The sequence below is a fragment of the Nematolebias whitei genome, chromosome 18 (assembly GCF_014905685.2).
Source record: "Nematolebias whitei isolate Nwh7 chromosome 18, NemWhi1, whole genome shotgun sequence".
NCBI lineage: Eukaryota > Metazoa > Chordata > Actinopteri > Cyprinodontiformes > Rivulidae > Nematolebias > Nematolebias whitei.
The window spans coordinates 36,953,420-36,969,639 of NC_056515.1; the positions used below are offsets into that span (position 1 = coordinate 36,953,420).

At 40.0% G+C, this 16,220-nt stretch overlaps 1 protein-coding gene across 1 annotated transcript in view; it reads left to right on the forward strand.

Moving 5' to 3' along the window:
- Positions 1-16,220, forward strand: part of vav2 (vav 2 guanine nucleotide exchange factor) — a 231,569-nt gene that overhangs the window by 191,574 nt on the left and 23,775 nt on the right. Inside the window, exons 7-10 of the mRNA XM_037692064.1 lie at positions 841-909; positions 2,580-2,680; positions 12,627-12,726; positions 13,906-14,001. Of these exons, the coding sequence (XP_037547992.1) occupies positions 841-909; positions 2,580-2,680; positions 12,627-12,726; positions 13,906-14,001 (366 nt within the window). The remainder of the gene's footprint in view (positions 1-840; positions 910-2,579; positions 2,681-12,626; positions 12,727-13,905; positions 14,002-16,220) is intronic.

Genomic DNA, 16,220 nt, shown 5'->3' on the forward strand with positions numbered 1-16,220 from the left:
ATAATAAACCGCACTGAAAGTTTTGATATTGGTGTTGTTTAAAATGATACCAACCCACTGGGATCTTGACCTAACCTTTAGCTTGTCAATCTGGTCAGAGTTAAACTCTGTCTCTTCAAATTTAGGCCATAAAAGTGCTATCTACAACAGGTAAGATAACGCCACAGAATCACACTCCAATAACGACTATCACTCCAAATGGCTGTAAATTCACACACATTCAAACACTCCTGTTATATCTCTGTAATATTAAATAACTGTGGAGATGAGTGCTGCTAACGCATCACTTTCAGTGTTGGCAGATTTCATCTGCGATTTGATGGAGCGCCACAAATCACCCGCTCCACTAATTTCATTAAAGCAAATGTGCATTCTGTGTTTCCCACATCAGAGCAACGTGAGGCTAAATGAGAATAAATATGCCTCTTATTATCAGAGGACTCGTAAAGCTTAATTGAGTTGGGGTTCATAAAGTCTTGTCATTTTTACGCTGCTTCTAAGTCGATCTGTTTGTTATCATTACGATGATGAAATGCGACAACCTTATAGGGGAAATCACAGGCAGGTTTTTCCTGTCAGCTGCAACCTGCACAGCAGCTCTGTGCAATTATCAACCTGTGTGTTGCAGCCTCGAAGTAAATGACTTGATATAAGTTACCTCCATTTTCACTGTGTACTGTATTGATTTCTGCTAAAAGCCTGAAGAGAGCTCGGTTTCATTTTATAAGCTCATAGAAAAAAAACTGTCAGTTGCCACTTTGTAGGAAAGATTATTGATTTATGTATTTTTATTTGTATTTTTTATAAAAGACACTTGTTTGTTTCTCACTTTCCTTCAAGAATTACATGATCCCATTGAAGCAAGTCTTCAGCCCACAAGAAATGGAGGCTATTTTTGTCAACTTTGAGGTAAGACGCCGGTCAAGCGAAGAGCAAAATCTGCCTTTGCAGCATGTGAATAATTCAGTTTGTGACTGAGTGACGTGTTGTGCTGTAAATGTACTGTACCCTAAGGTTGTAAATACTCATGATTAATCACTTGGATGTGTTGAAGTTAATTTCTAACACAGCACCAACATAAAACAGATGATTCAGTTATTTGTATACCTTTTAGAACAACTAATGATCAATGACGACTGTAGCATTTACAAGTGTTAAAAACAAATGGAAACAAACATGTGAAATATATATATATATATATATATATATATCATGACCTGTATACTCTTTTAGGCAGCAGCAGCCAAGTTTGTCATATAAACATCCAGTTTATGTTTATTTTTGAAGTCAAACCTGAAAGCTGTTTAATGCACGTTGCTTCAAAACGCATCGTAGATGTTTGAAAATGTTCAGATCAAGTGATTCCGAAGGTCATTTTTAGGAGTTTTTTGTTACTGCGGGGCAACATTTAACATGCTACAACTATAGAAATCAGCAACTTGTCATCCTGGATGATGACACCATCACTGGGAAGCAGATGGTTGCTCCAAAATGTATTAAAGCAATTCTGCCATGAAATGCTTTTGAAGGAGCAAGATAATTCCACAAATGGCGGTCCATCATTGAACCGCCTCCTTGCTTTACAAACCAGGTCAAACAATCAAGCTAAAAGGTTTCTTCGAGCATCATCTATAGATTCTTCCTGAATAAAGAGTAAAGAAGCATAAAGGATGATAAGTAGAGGACTTTACCTGGCTCATTGTTCATTTTTCTATTTTTTTAAAACATCATTCTGTGTTATTTAAATATTAGTAGGAGAAAGGAAATGTTCGACATTGGACACCCTCCCATGCAATGCAACTCATTTAGGGTTTTCCCATTTAAATAACTAGACCAAGGCTAGTGCTAGAGCTGGTTTTAACTGGTTCCATAGAAAAAGCTAATAAATATTTGTTTTTGACAACCAAAAAGTCCTCTTGGATCATGTGACTTAAAGTCCCACACACATGCTAGAGATAGAAATAATTACAAATACAAAACGGGTAGAAATACAAACCGATAGAGTAGAGTAAGTAAAGACAGCAGCAGAGAGAAGAAATGTGGTCAGTTTGTTCTCCAGCAGTATAAGCTTATAGCAGCATAACTAAGGGATGTTCAGGAAACCCAATCCAACCCTAACTATAGGATTTATCAAAAAGGAAAGACTTGAGCCCACTCTTAAAACTGGAAGTTGGTTCCACAAGAGAGGAGCTTGATAACTGAAAGATCTTCCTCCCATCCTGCTTTTGGAAACTCTAGGAACCACAAGTAAACCTGCAGTCTGAGAGCGAAATGCTCCGTTAGGAAAATACGGCACAGTAAGGTCTGTAATATAAAATGGAGCTAGGTTGTTGAGAGCTTTGTATGTTAGAAGTAAGGTTTTGAATTCTATTCTATTCTACTCTTTTATTTCATTCGTATTTATGTTCAACAGAAAAAAGTTTTACATCCTAAAACATTGTACATGAGAAACATGTGAGCTGTAGAGTGAGTTGACCAGTTTTTACCATCATATTGATGTGGTGTGAAATACCCTGTATATGTGTTCATATCATTGCTTACCTGTTCCAGTATGATACATTTTTATTATCTTTTCTCAGGATATAATCAGAGTTCACTTCGCCCTTCTGCGAGCCATCGACCTAAACATGGTCAGTGGAGGAAGCGGCCTTGGGAAAATATTTCTCGACTTTAAGGAAAGGTTAGTGTTCTGCTATCTGCACTCTGTTCTATGTTTGTGTTTAGGACCCACATTACAATCCAGTTAAGGTAGAGGCTTCTGTCTGCCCTTTAATCGGAGGATTGCATTGAATGGAGTATTTACAGACCATTGATGGGATTAGTGCTCAAAAAACAAGTGAGTTAAAGATATAAACCTTTATTAGGGGGAAACAAGCTGAGAGAGCATGGAGCCAATTGTTCTCGAGTGACCCCAAACCTTCACCGTAAATGCATTCAGCATTCATCGTGTCAGTCATGATCCTGTTCTGTCTTTTTTACTCCACAAGATGATTTTTACATAATGTTCTTCTACATTCATTATTCATTGCTTCATTTTTTTTAACCATTGTGCACTTTGCTTGTAGTTATACATTTCATTTAGTTAAAATAAGCAACAGAGGGGTCATCCAGAAGCAGATTGGTTTGGGGACATTTCACAAAAGCACAAGTGCTATCAAGCCTCGGATCTCTGGTTTGACTATGAGCCAGCTGGACTTTTATTGCCTACCACTCTAATGGCATCTCTTTCTTTTCTGCTACTCTAAAAAGACAAGACGGCATCAACAAAAACGAATAAAAAAGATATTTAAATACAAAATAAGCTCTAAGAAAATGTTAGTTATGCGCTTTACCGTTTCTGGATATTGTATTGGAATACAAGTTAATTAGAGGAAGTGGTGGTATGGCGGTTGGGGAGGGTGGGCCTGCGATTGGAAGGTCACTCGTTCAACTCCCCGAACCGACAACATCAAAAAATTTGGTTAGGGAGGTTGAAACTCCTACACCTGTCTCCACCCTCATTTGCCCCAACCTGTGCCCTAGAGCAAGACACTTGATCCCCACCATCTGCTCCCCTGGGTGCCCTAGATGGCGGCTCTCTGCTCCATACAGATAACTGTGGTAGCTTGGTGGGCTGTGGTTGCATAAAGAAGGGCATCCAGTGTAAAAACGACTGACAAGTCTTCATGCAAGTTAGTCCGCTGTGGCGACCGCTGAAAAAGGGAGCAATCAAAAGTAGGGGGAAAAAAACAGTATTGGAATATAAGTTAATATTGAGAATGATTCATTTGATAAAATGTGTCACATGGTGGGAAATTTCAGCAGTTTGGATTGGAAAGCACCGTGAAGGTAGTGGGAAAACTTTGGGATAAATAGGGATTTCTCTTTGATCACCGTCTTGCACAGCTGCAGAAGAACGTGTGGATAATTTGCCCCCTTGACGGGAGCAGTGATTTGCCTCCCTGCTGCTCTGAGTGGGACTGCTTCATAGGTAATGGTAATGATGGTGATGATAGGTTCTGCCTTGGGTCATGATTCTGTATGCTTCCTCAGAAACGACAGTCTCCTTAAATAATACAGCCATTAATGCAAGAGTGAGTCAGTCACCTCTCTGCATGTGTGTATGTAAGGCCCGGTTCTTGCATATGTAAGTGCACATTATTATCCTGCTGTGCACAACGATCCTGATCACAGTTTTTTCTTTTTTTTCCTTTTGATGTTTCCATCCATCCATTATCTTCCACTTATTAAGTCGGGTCATGGGGGCAGCAGCTTGAGCAGAGAGGTCCAGACATCTCTTTCCACAGCCACCTCTTCCAGCTCTTCTCGGAGGACTCCAAGGCATTCCTAGGTCTACCGAGAGACGTAGTCTCTCCATCGTGTCTTGGGTCTTCCCTGAGGTCTCCTCCCAGTCGGACATGTCTGAAGCAGCTTCCTAGGGATGCACCCTGGAAACATCCTTACCAGATGCCTGAACCACCTCAACTGGCTCCCCTCGATGTGGAGGAGCTGTGGTTCTACTCAGTCTCTCCCGTATAACTAAACTTCTCACCCTATCTCTAAGGAGTCCAGCTACCCTGTAGAGGAAACTCATTTCAACCGCGATCTCATTCTTTTGGTCACTACCCAGAGTTCATGAACCTAGTTGAGGGTAGGAACGTAGACTGACCAATAAACAGAGAGCTTTACCTTGCAGCTCAGCTCCCTCTTCACCACAACGGACCGGCACAGAGTCCACAATACTGCAGACGCCGCACTAATCCATCTGTCAACTTCACGCTCCATTCTCCCTTCACTCGTGAACAAAATCCCGAGATACTTGAACCCTTCCACTTGAGGCAGAACCTCACCCTCAACCTGAAGAGACCAATCCACCCTTTTCCAACTGAGGACCATGGCCTTAGATTTGGAGGTGCTGATTCTCATCCCTTCTGCTTTTGATGTTTCCAGCTTGAAATAATAACTGTATTTTTTTGTGAAACATTAGTTTGTATGGGTAAAAAGGTCATACCTTAAGGACTCCAGATCATTTTGTATGTCTGCCAAAATGTGCTCTTGCAGTTTTGGTTTCAATGTATAATAACTTTTTTGGTCCAAAATAGGTCCATTTTGTACCATTTATGGTAAAGGAAATTGTGAAGTTTGGACATATTCTATGTTTTACAACCTCAACGGTTTGAGAACCATTTTGGTTCATTCTGTGCCTGTCATGTCCACCTTGGCAGTTGCCTCAATGTTGATGATTTAATCTACTCAAGTACACTTTTGCCACTTTGTGCAACATAAATTTGTACAAGTGATATGCTCATTGCAAGAGCATTTCTTAAGATTAAGACATTTCCACTGCCAAGCTGGTGTGAAACAAACAATTTAGCTCTTACTAGTAGATGTAAACTTGATAAGACGTTCACACAAAACTTGATTTTTACTACTTGGCAGTATTATTTTGGCCGCTGTAGATAAATTATATTTTGTCTGGGGGGGTGAAATCACAGAGAAATATTTGGTTGTGAACTTGAATCTGTGGTCCTTCAATGTGACAGGTTCACCGACAGTTGATTCAGCACTCTTAAAACCAGATACCTACAATATATATCACAAATAGTTAGAAATGTTCTAGAGGATTGTGCACGTCGTTGCTGCTGCAATCAGTCTATTTGTTCAGCTATCAGTGTGTTTACAGTTGTCCCATTTTCTTAAATTATCCTGTTTTAAGTTCAAGTGCATCAACACCGGCACTTATTCTCTTTTTATTGTTGGATTGATATCTCTCTTTATCTCCTGCAAAAAAAAGTCATACAGTCCAGCATCTAATAGATTGTGCATTGTGTGACATGAGTTACTAGATTTTAAAGTACGGTGCTTGAATAGTGTGGCATTTACTAATTGTTTCAGATGGCAAAAAATTGCACGGTGAGAGTCAAGAAATGGACCTGTCTGACTCTTAACATCTTATTGAGCAGTGGTTAAAAATATTTTGCAAATGGCCCCAAAAATTCCATATAGATAGTTAAATCTTATCAAAGGACTGGGGGATTGTCTGAGCAGACTTGGAAAGAAACTAAAGCCAGTCTTTTAGACATTGTCAGTCTCCCGTTCAGCCCTGCAGAAACTGAGAGATTAAAAACAGCTTAACATTTACTTCTTTTCATAAACAAATTTGCAGATGACACTCCGCTCATTGTTACCGTTTACCTTTTCGTGACATTCTCCAAAATATGATGCAGGGTTATTTTAGGTAAACGATTCATTTGATTTGCGAGTGCCCTGCTTCACAAGCTTTCACTCTCTGCTGGTGATTGACATGTATACCTTCCTCATTTCAAGCCTCCACATAGTCTTGTGTCTCTGTAGCGATAAACAACTGTAACCAGGGGATTTGGACTCGCACAGCAGAGCTTTTCTCAGGCTTCTCAGCAGTTTTCCTGAGGACTCGGCTTGGCATAATTAATTTGGTTATCTGTGCTTGTAAGTCGCTGTGACCTTTACAACAATGTGCTTGTAGTTTTTTTTCTCACGTTGAAGCAAAAGATGAAAAGCCCTCTTTTGTGTGTTTGCCATTGAACTGGAAGCCATGCTGAAAATGTCACTGTTTTATCTTCCCAGTTCTTAAACAGCCTGACTCAGGCTGAATGGAAAAAGTGCACTCAAAGGAAGCCCTATAAACCAAATGGTCATCTAAATGCCCTCTTGTTGATATACTCATTTGCAACATTCTCCAACTCATTTCCGGAGTAATTTGGCTCCCAGATATCCAGGCGACGCCTAATCATAGTCTCACTATGGGCCTCTTTGGAGAGGGTCTTTGCTCTGTGTTCGCCTTCATTTGCTGTTTGCTGGTTTTGTTGAGTGGAGGTGAGGGGGTCCTGGTGCCATGTGTCACAGAATATTACCCGGCTCCACAGCCTGTCACTTCTGCTTTGCTTGGAGATCGCCTCAGCTGTCTGACTCCGCTTGCTGCACTCCACAAGGGTGAGGGTGAATGCCCTGGGCACTGTTACCCAAAATTGTGTTTTCTGTGAAATAACATGCACAGCAGCGTTCTCATTATGGAAGAGGCCAGCACAGCGGGGTAATATTACCAACAAAGAAAAGAATAGAAGTTTTAACTGCTTTGCCAACATCCAATGGAAAATTGTCTCAAACATTTCGGCTGTCTATAAGTTCATGCTTTACTTCTTCTATTACTCGTTAGCATTGCAGAGTAATTTTGCCAGCTGGACAGCCATAGAATTTCTAACACTTGATTGCCAATTTACTTTCTAAGCAAGTTTAATCTGAATTGCTTCCCTGAATATATAATCCCCCATTAATCTTCTTCAAATATTTTATATATATTTGGCCATAAATTCTGTTTGTTTCTGGCTTATTAAATAAGAAATTTAATTGGCTCAAATATGCAAATGAGACCAAAAACAAAGTTTTTTTTTCTTTAGCTGACGAAGTTGGAGATTGATTTAAACGTCCTTTCAACTTTCAGGACAACGACGTTACCTTCGGAGCTCCGGCTGCCTTTGTATTTTTGAAGGTTGTCAGCCATGGACTTCTTTCCATGTAGAATGGAAAAAGATGAGTGATTAGGTTAGTTGCTAGTTAAATAAAGAATATGTGTCTATGACTCATGCTGATGGGATTGGAAATTAGACGTACAAAGCCATTTTCCTGTCTATCATTAGCAGTTTTACTACCTGTATAAATAAAGGCTAAATGAAAATGAAAATTATTACTCTGCCTGTTTCACAAAAAAAGGACAAAGCTTTGATTTAAAGTGCTTTTATAAAAAATTGTTCTCAAAATTTATTCTAAATACTGTGTAATTTTCCATAAATGCATAAACTGAACTGAAGATATTTGGTGTAGAGAGGCAAGCCTACAAAGGGTTTGTTGGAGCTTGTAAACAGCTGCCTGCAGCTGTGAAAACAATAAATGGGTCAAATGTGCTGGGAAAGTAAAACTGTGACAGCGGGCTTCATTTCAACTTTCTTTTGAAATGAGCCATCCAGATCAGGGGCCCAAACTACCTCAGGAGGAGCAGTAGCTCTACTGTGAGCTCGCCTTGAAGGATGGAGCTTCTCACTCTCTAAAAGGTTGAACCAGGCCACCCAACCGAGGAAGCCTTTTTCAGTCGCTCGTACCCATGATCTTATTCTTTCAGTCATTATCCAAATCGGTAAGGGTTAGAATATAGATCAGCCAGTAAATTGAGAGACTTTTATATACATAAATTATTCCACTTGAGGTAGACTCATCCCCATTTCAAAATGGAGCATTCTACTTTTTCCTGTTGGAAACCATGGCCTCAGACTTGAAGCTGCTTCTTACCCTGCCCACTTCACTCTGCTACAAACACAATGTGCACTGAAAATAATGGCTTCAAAAGGCCAACAGACAAAAAGTAGACATGAGACTGTAGTTCTCCTTCTTTTGCTATAGTTATACAAAACTGGATAGTTCATCTGAGCACCCCCAGCACCCCCAATGTAACCCATTTGGGCATTATGGTGGTAAGCCAAACACAAATGTGGACTGACCAATGGAGCTTCCATGACCCCCTCAAAAACATTTTAGAAGTAAAGATATGCCCCACAGTTCCACATTTTGGATGAATGCTATGATCCATGTGGGGAAAAGGTGATCTTAAACTTCCATCCATCCATTATCTTTACCCGCTTCTTCTTTTTCGGGTCACTGGTGCCCATGTCCAGCCATCACTGTGTAAGAGGCAGGGTTCACCCTGGACAGGACCATCTCAGCCACATAGAGACAAACAAGACAAACAACCATACACTCTGTCACCCACACCTAGGGGCAATGTAGTTACCAGTCAGCCTAACATGCATGTTTTTGGTCTGTGGGAGGAAACTGGAGTACCTGGAGAAAACCCATGCATGCATGGAGAGAACATGCAAACTCCACCCAGAAAGGCCCCAGACCTGGATTTGAAATGGGGCAACCTGCTCGCTGAGAGAAGGCAGCTCTACCAACTGCACCGTCGTGCTGCCTGACTTTAAACTTTAATAAGAAAAACTATACACAGGGAGAAAAATAATTCCAAGCAGCATTCACCCTTAAAAATTTCAGATCTTTAGTATACACATTTATGCAGTATGTATCATTCATAGTATTTTGTGAAGTACTTCACCATATGCTTAGAATCCATGTGAATAACTTAAATCATTAAACACACTGTTATAAAATATGTATTGGTTTATGTTGTAGCATATGTCTGAGCCTATATGTTACAATTAATCAAACAAATGCATCATATATTATTTAAATGTGTTACACATACATCCCATCAATTCCTAAGCATTTATTCCAGTTTGTTCTTTCATTTGAGAAGCTGTATTCTTTGACATTCCCAACTTGAAACAGCTTTGTAACAGAAACCTTCATGTCTCATTATGTCTTGACTTGCGCCTTTGGTATGTTCCGCCATATTCATGTGACACTGTACGGTCCATCTGCTGCCTTATAATTGATCAAGGCCCCCATTAATCTCAATCTCCGTCCTCCCAGAGGAGTGGGGGCTGAGAGAGCTGTCTCCTCATGGGTAGATCAAGTCTTAATCAGGGCCTTGTTAGGCCAGGGCTTAAGCAATGCTGGAGCCTCTCTGCAGGGGGGTGTGGGGGTTATTCTGACCACTGCCAGTAAAAATCAAGTCATTACAGTGTAAATCTCCAGATGGCCATGTAAGTTTGGACAATAGTGTAAATTTAGAGGAAATTGTGAAGTTTGGACATATTCTATGTTTTACAACCTCAACAGTTTGAGAAGATTTTTATAATAGAAAATTATATATAAAAACATGTTTTTGCATTGATAATGGAGATTTATTAGGGTTCAGACAGCACAGTCATTTTAACTATCACCTTACTGAAAGGGTTGCCTTATTTTAAAATGCATTTTATATGTTTACAATTACAGTAAATGAGTGTAGCACTGAATAAAATTATAATTATTATTAACCTCAATTTAACAAGGCAAATCCTATGGAGTTCACAGATCTCTTTTGCAAGGGAGGCCTGGGCCTCAAGGCAGCCTAACATGCATGTTTTTGAACTGTTGGAGGAAACCAGAGTACCTGGAGAAAACCCACACAAACATGAGAACATGCAAACTCCACACAGAAAGACCCCTGGTCAAAACCAGTGTAACAGATCCAATTAACTTCCTCCCAGTATCAGTCTGGGTATAATTTGGTCCAGACCAGAATATACCCCAAGGGTTAAAGTGTCCTATGCCAAACTGTACCCAGGGGTGTAAAATAGCCTAGGCCAGATTAAACACTGTCAGGTCAGAATATACCCATCTGTCTGAGAAAATGAATTGGACTAGGCCAATGTATACCCCTCATATGAAATAATGAGAGTTTTAGGGTTTAGTTCAGTTAGCTTTCTCACTTAACTTACCTGAAAAGCTGAACCCCCAATAAAATGTTGAAAGATTAAGTATTTCTCATGTATATGACTCAAGAATACTGATTGTCACAATTAGTGCTGGTGAACCCAGTTGTGCGGGCAAGCAGGTGAGGACTCAGGATATATAAAAAATAAATAATTTATTAACAAAACAAAAGAGCTGACAGGGCAGCAAAAACAAACAAGGATGAACAGGAGGTACTCACAGAATAGACAGGTCATCACCAGTGAACAGTAGACAATGCCAGGACAAAAACTAACACAGAGACACAGACTTATATAGAGGAAACACCAATCAGACAAAGTGAAAGCACCTGTGAACAATCACAGATGCCAGAGAAGGAGACAGGATGCAAGACATGAACACAACACAAGATGGGGCTAGATACTAGAGAAACCCAAACCCAATAAAGAGAAACAGAGGATCATGGGGAGCAAAGACAAAAACACAACACCAGGGACAAAACCACAACTCCTACACTGATGTCAGGCAGGTATAATCTGGCCTAAGGGGTATGACTAGGCTTAGGCCATGTTATACCCCCAAGTATAAATTGGCCTAGGCCCCATTAATCCCAGGTACATTCCAGACTCGGGGTATACTATGGCCTGCTACATTGGAAATTGAACCCAGGACTTTCTTTCTGCGAGGCAACAGCATTAACCACTAATAAGAACTTTTTTTTTTTCAGCCATTAACACAAAACTAATTTGAGATTGCCCCTAACAGTATTGTTAGGAATCAAGCAAAATGTCTAACTCCATCATTTCTCAACAATAGGTGAGCATAATTTAAAACTTTAGAATAAAGGTGGCAAATGATATGCATTCCTTCCAAGATTGTTAGGCTTTAATTGTAAATAAAAATCTGTTCAAAACAAAAACATTTGTTCTGAAAATGCAGTTTAGGCATCTAACATGACAAGTGTGCACCTTCAGGTTTAGTTTGTGCTGCTCATCCAACAAGCAACCTTTTTTTTTCAGCATTTGCAGAGCTGCTCTTTCCTGCTTTTAAGATTTATCAGGGGCATGATTAGACTTCAGGATGCCGGTGCTCCTCACGCTATTCAAGATTCAGATTAAGACATGTGCCAGCTCTGGTGGGGGGGGGGGGGGGGGGGGCAGTGGGGGTTCTATACCAGCTATGCCAATGTCCTACTTTAAGTCAGAGTGAGTGAGAGGAATGTTATGTCCTCCAGGCGAGATGACTTTGAACTCCCGCCCAGCTGAACCCACAGATCTGTGTCAGTGTCCCATTGTAATACCTAATGAACACCGCTTTCATATAGCCAAATGATGTCCCCCTCCCAGAGTGATAACAAGAAATCTGCTTGGCAACTGTCTTTCATTAGTGCTGTGTGATCACAGTTTGTGGGCAGCAACATGCCGCTATGACAAACGCTGCCTTAGGATAAGCCCGGTGCATGTTTCTAATCATAACGCATTCATTCACACGTTCATTTATCTGCCACCCCCTGTGGTGCCAAATGTCTCCTAATCTGACCTCTCAAACTGTGGTATTCATCTTAAAATTAATGTACAGTGCATTGCCTAAAGCCTATAAACCACTCAGCAGTTCACATCTAATTGACAGCTTTGACAGTGATCACTCTTTAATCTCAGTTTTGACACTAATATTAAAGCTGGAACAATTCAGACTTTCAGAAGAGCCTTATTAGTTCTTAATAAACCTCTTGTTTTAGATGAAACATGCACATGATGATCTTGTCACAAAGGAGAACATGTCTCAGTCACAATCCCTGTTTTACATCACATTTTTTTATTGTGTCTATGATCAAAAGGACAAACTGATTTTAGTTTTCTGCAATTTCAAAATAAAATTGCAGTAGAGTCGCATTGACTTTATGAACCACATTGAGGTGAGTCAATCGGAACCACTTCAACGTATACTCCTCTCGAAAGGTGCTTGTAAAATGCAGTGGTCCCAACCCTGGTCCTTGAGGAACACCATCCTGTATGTTTTAATTGTTTCCCTGCTTTGACACACCTGATTTAAATGAATGTGTGATGAACAGGTTGCAGAACTTGAGGAAGTAACTAAGTCAATGAATCAGGTGCGTTGGAGCAGAGAAACAACTAGAACATGCATGATGGTGTTCCTCAAAGACTAGGGTTGGGACCACTGTATAATATACTAAATGAGGATGAGCTGTGTGTGTGTGTGTTTAGGTTCATGTTTGGGTTTTGTTGTGTTTCTGTTCTCAGGTTGTTGATATATGGTCAGTACTGCAGCCACATGGAGAACGCCCAGAAAACACTGGATGAGCTAACAGCTACACGAGAGGACGTCAAGATTAAAGTTGAGGTATGATCCGTTCACCACATAGCCCATGGAAAAAGCAGACCTGCCAAAATTATTATTGTATCACCACATTTTTAATTATACTGACTTCTTTAATGTTATAAAAGTAAATAAGGGTTTTTGGCTCTTATGGAAACATCAGAACAAATGTGATACAGCATATAACCTTTGGGATCATTTTCAGCCTTTAAAGATAAAATACTAATTAAAAAAATGATTTTTTTTTTAACACATTTTACCATTTACAATATTTCTAATCTGATCTTAGACTGAAATAAAATAGTGCTACAGTATATGTGTAATAGTAGTATAATAGTGCTATTTCAGCACTTTTATCAGACTGAAGAAGTCTTTTGGATAAAAGACAAAATGTTTCAACAACAAGAATCCGTCCAGAGGACCTGACTTAACTGTGTTAGAGATTTTTTTTTTAAAATGAAAAATATAAAAATCATGAATGGAAAGAACATCTCTGCTGTAATATTTTTCAGATTTAAATCTGTGTGAGTTTCTGAAGCCATTTCTGCTGCAAGATGTCCCTTTTTGTCTCTGTGCTGTTGTTTTCTGATCCTATGGGAGCTTTAACAGGAAGTTGAACTTCAGTCCTCCCTGCAGAGTTGCTGTGTAATAGCAGGATCAGCAGCTGAGCAAAGAAAGGGCTTTAGCTGCTATTGACAACATAATAAGGTGATCACAGCCAGGGTATTTGGTGCTGAAATCGTCTTAGAATAAAACAGCTTTGTTAAATTAGCTTCTTTATCGTTTCTTTATAAAACCTTGTTGGTGAAGAGGGATAAGCTATTTCTGCGACTGCAGTTATTCAGACTATTCAACAAATATCTTAACAAATCATTAGGCCGTGTGAAATAATAAAAGCAACAAAAGAGACTTTTTTTTTCATAAAGATGATGCAGAGTTTATGTGAACTCATTCATTATTTAGAAGAATCTCCGAGTCGGCATGTAGAATAATTGTGTCACAAATTCTGGCGTGAGCAGCGTTTTGTGTCCTAAAAGAATCAACAACCGTCGTCATTTTTATTGGAACGCTTCGAGAACGTGTAGCAGCAACGATGCAGCGGTGAATTGTTAAACAACAAATGAATTATCGTTATCCTGTAATCCACCACTCTGTTATTCGCCGTGTTGTGAATGTGTTGCTGCTTGTGCCTTTGTTCCACAGGAATGCACCATGAAAGTGCAGGAAGGGAAGTTCAAGCTGCAGGATCTTCTGGTGGTTCCCATGCAGAGGGTGCTGAAGTATCACCTACTACTGAAGGTAGGAGATGACCCACAGCACAGACCGTTTCACAGAGGAAGGATGATGGAAGGTCTTCGAAAGCCCTGTGGCTTAGGGATGCACAATGTCGGATTTTTGGCCGATATGTCAAACTTATTTGGCCGATAACCGATACCAATACTGATATTTTTTCCCCTAGGCCTACTTAGTATTAAAATACTGCATTATGGTCTTGTCAATTCAGCCTGCTATCAAATGCAGATGCCAAAAAGGGGGCTGAAAATTATGCAACACTTCAACTTGGGTTAAGTTTAATGTCAGATTTATTCATGACATTTACTCTCTCTAACACAATGACAATACTCGCAGTGCAAATTAGTACATTTTCACAAATCTAAACTCAACGGTGGGCGTGATGTCATAGCGTTGTGTTGGTTCTGCACTGGGTTGTCATACAAAAACAGCACCTTTTATATCATTGAGTTATTTTGATGGAATGACCAATATCCGATATTTAACTTTATCGCTATTTATCGCTAATATCAGCCGATACGTCGATAATGTGCGTCCCTACTGCGGCTCTTCGGTTTATATAGCCAAGTTCCTCAATAGGTTAATCTCTTTTACTGATGAAAATCTTCAGAGTTGACTTTCCTCTCTGTAAATCTCAAACGTTCACCCCCCTGTGGGCTTCAAGTGTGTCTTGGAAAAGTTTGTGGAGCTTCGCAGCTGTAGTCTGACTAGATTCATGGAGACTGTGAAGTGTCCCAGTTTCACTGTGAAAAAACAGAAACCTCTGGATTCATCAGCGCAACACATGCTTCCACTTGAAATTGAACATATCGCAGCGTGCCTGAGTGTTTTTCTTTATCGCTGTGCTTTGGTTCATGAGGACATTATTCATATCTCGTTTCCACCACGAGAACTTTTAAAGGTTTCAGTCACGTGCAATTCAAAAATTCAGCCTAAACAATAAAACCAGTAGGAAATAAATAAACCAGAATGTCTCTATATACCTATCAGTTTGCTGCTAATACAGTGAAATGTCCCCACTGAGAGACAAATGATTAATTTATTACATTCTGTAAATAATAACTGTAATGAATTCAAAAAGCCTTTCTTGAAGAAATGCATGTTGGGAAATTTGAGCTCATTATCTGTAGAAGTGATAGTTATTTTTGTGTTTGCTAAGATCAATTAGCTGTAACAACCATCTTGAAGAAACTCCAGAAGTGAATCAGGTGTAGATGTACATCCAAGCAGTGCATTAAAATCCATCCTCTGGTTCATGAGATATTTTGCTAACAGACGAACACACAGAAACGGGCCATAAAATGATCGCCCGTTTTTCAAGGTTGGCGATAGGAAACTTTTCTATATATTTTTTAAGACCAAACTGTACATTTTACTAACCCAGTTATAAAAAAAATAAAAAAAATCAATTATTGACGAGTTATGACTCTGGGCTGCAGTGGGCAGTACACTGGGGTCCAGCTCGAAGTTTGAGTCAGGTGAATGACAGATCCACACAGAGCGCTGCAGCGCTTCTAATTGTTCATATCGAACCCTTGCAAGAGTCACAGCGAGCCTCGGAGGTCAAATCAACCGTGCACTAATTAGATTAAACACACCCCGTTTCATCGCCGTCTGCAGCTTCGCAGAGAGAACAGTGGTGTGCAGCCTGGCCTCAGAACACGTCACATTAACAAGTCCTGTTGTTGCGTGCGTTTGACTCTACACAGGTCCAATCAGGCCTAAGGGCACGGCTTCTCTTAATGGAGCAAATATTACATCACTGTTTACCGTTGGCCATGCTGTTAGTGTCTCCTTCATCTTTATGAGCTGTGGCTGCATTCCAAAGTAAATTCAGCAGTCGTCCAATGGATCCTTCCTCCAGCAATACACAGTGACTTTGCAGAACACTGTAGTTGTAGTGCTATTAAAAATATACATGCATGCATGCATGCATGCATGCATGCATGCATGCATGCATACATACATACATACATACATACATACATACATACATACATACATACATACATACATACATACATACTCCAATCCTTCCATCCACCAATCCATCTATCCATCCACCAGTCCATCCATCCATCCATCCACCAATCCATCCATCCATCAATCTATCTATCTATCCATCCATCCATCTATCCATCCATCCATCCATCCATCCATCCACCAATCCATCCATCCACCCATCCATCCACCAATCCATCCATCCATCAATCTATCCATCCACC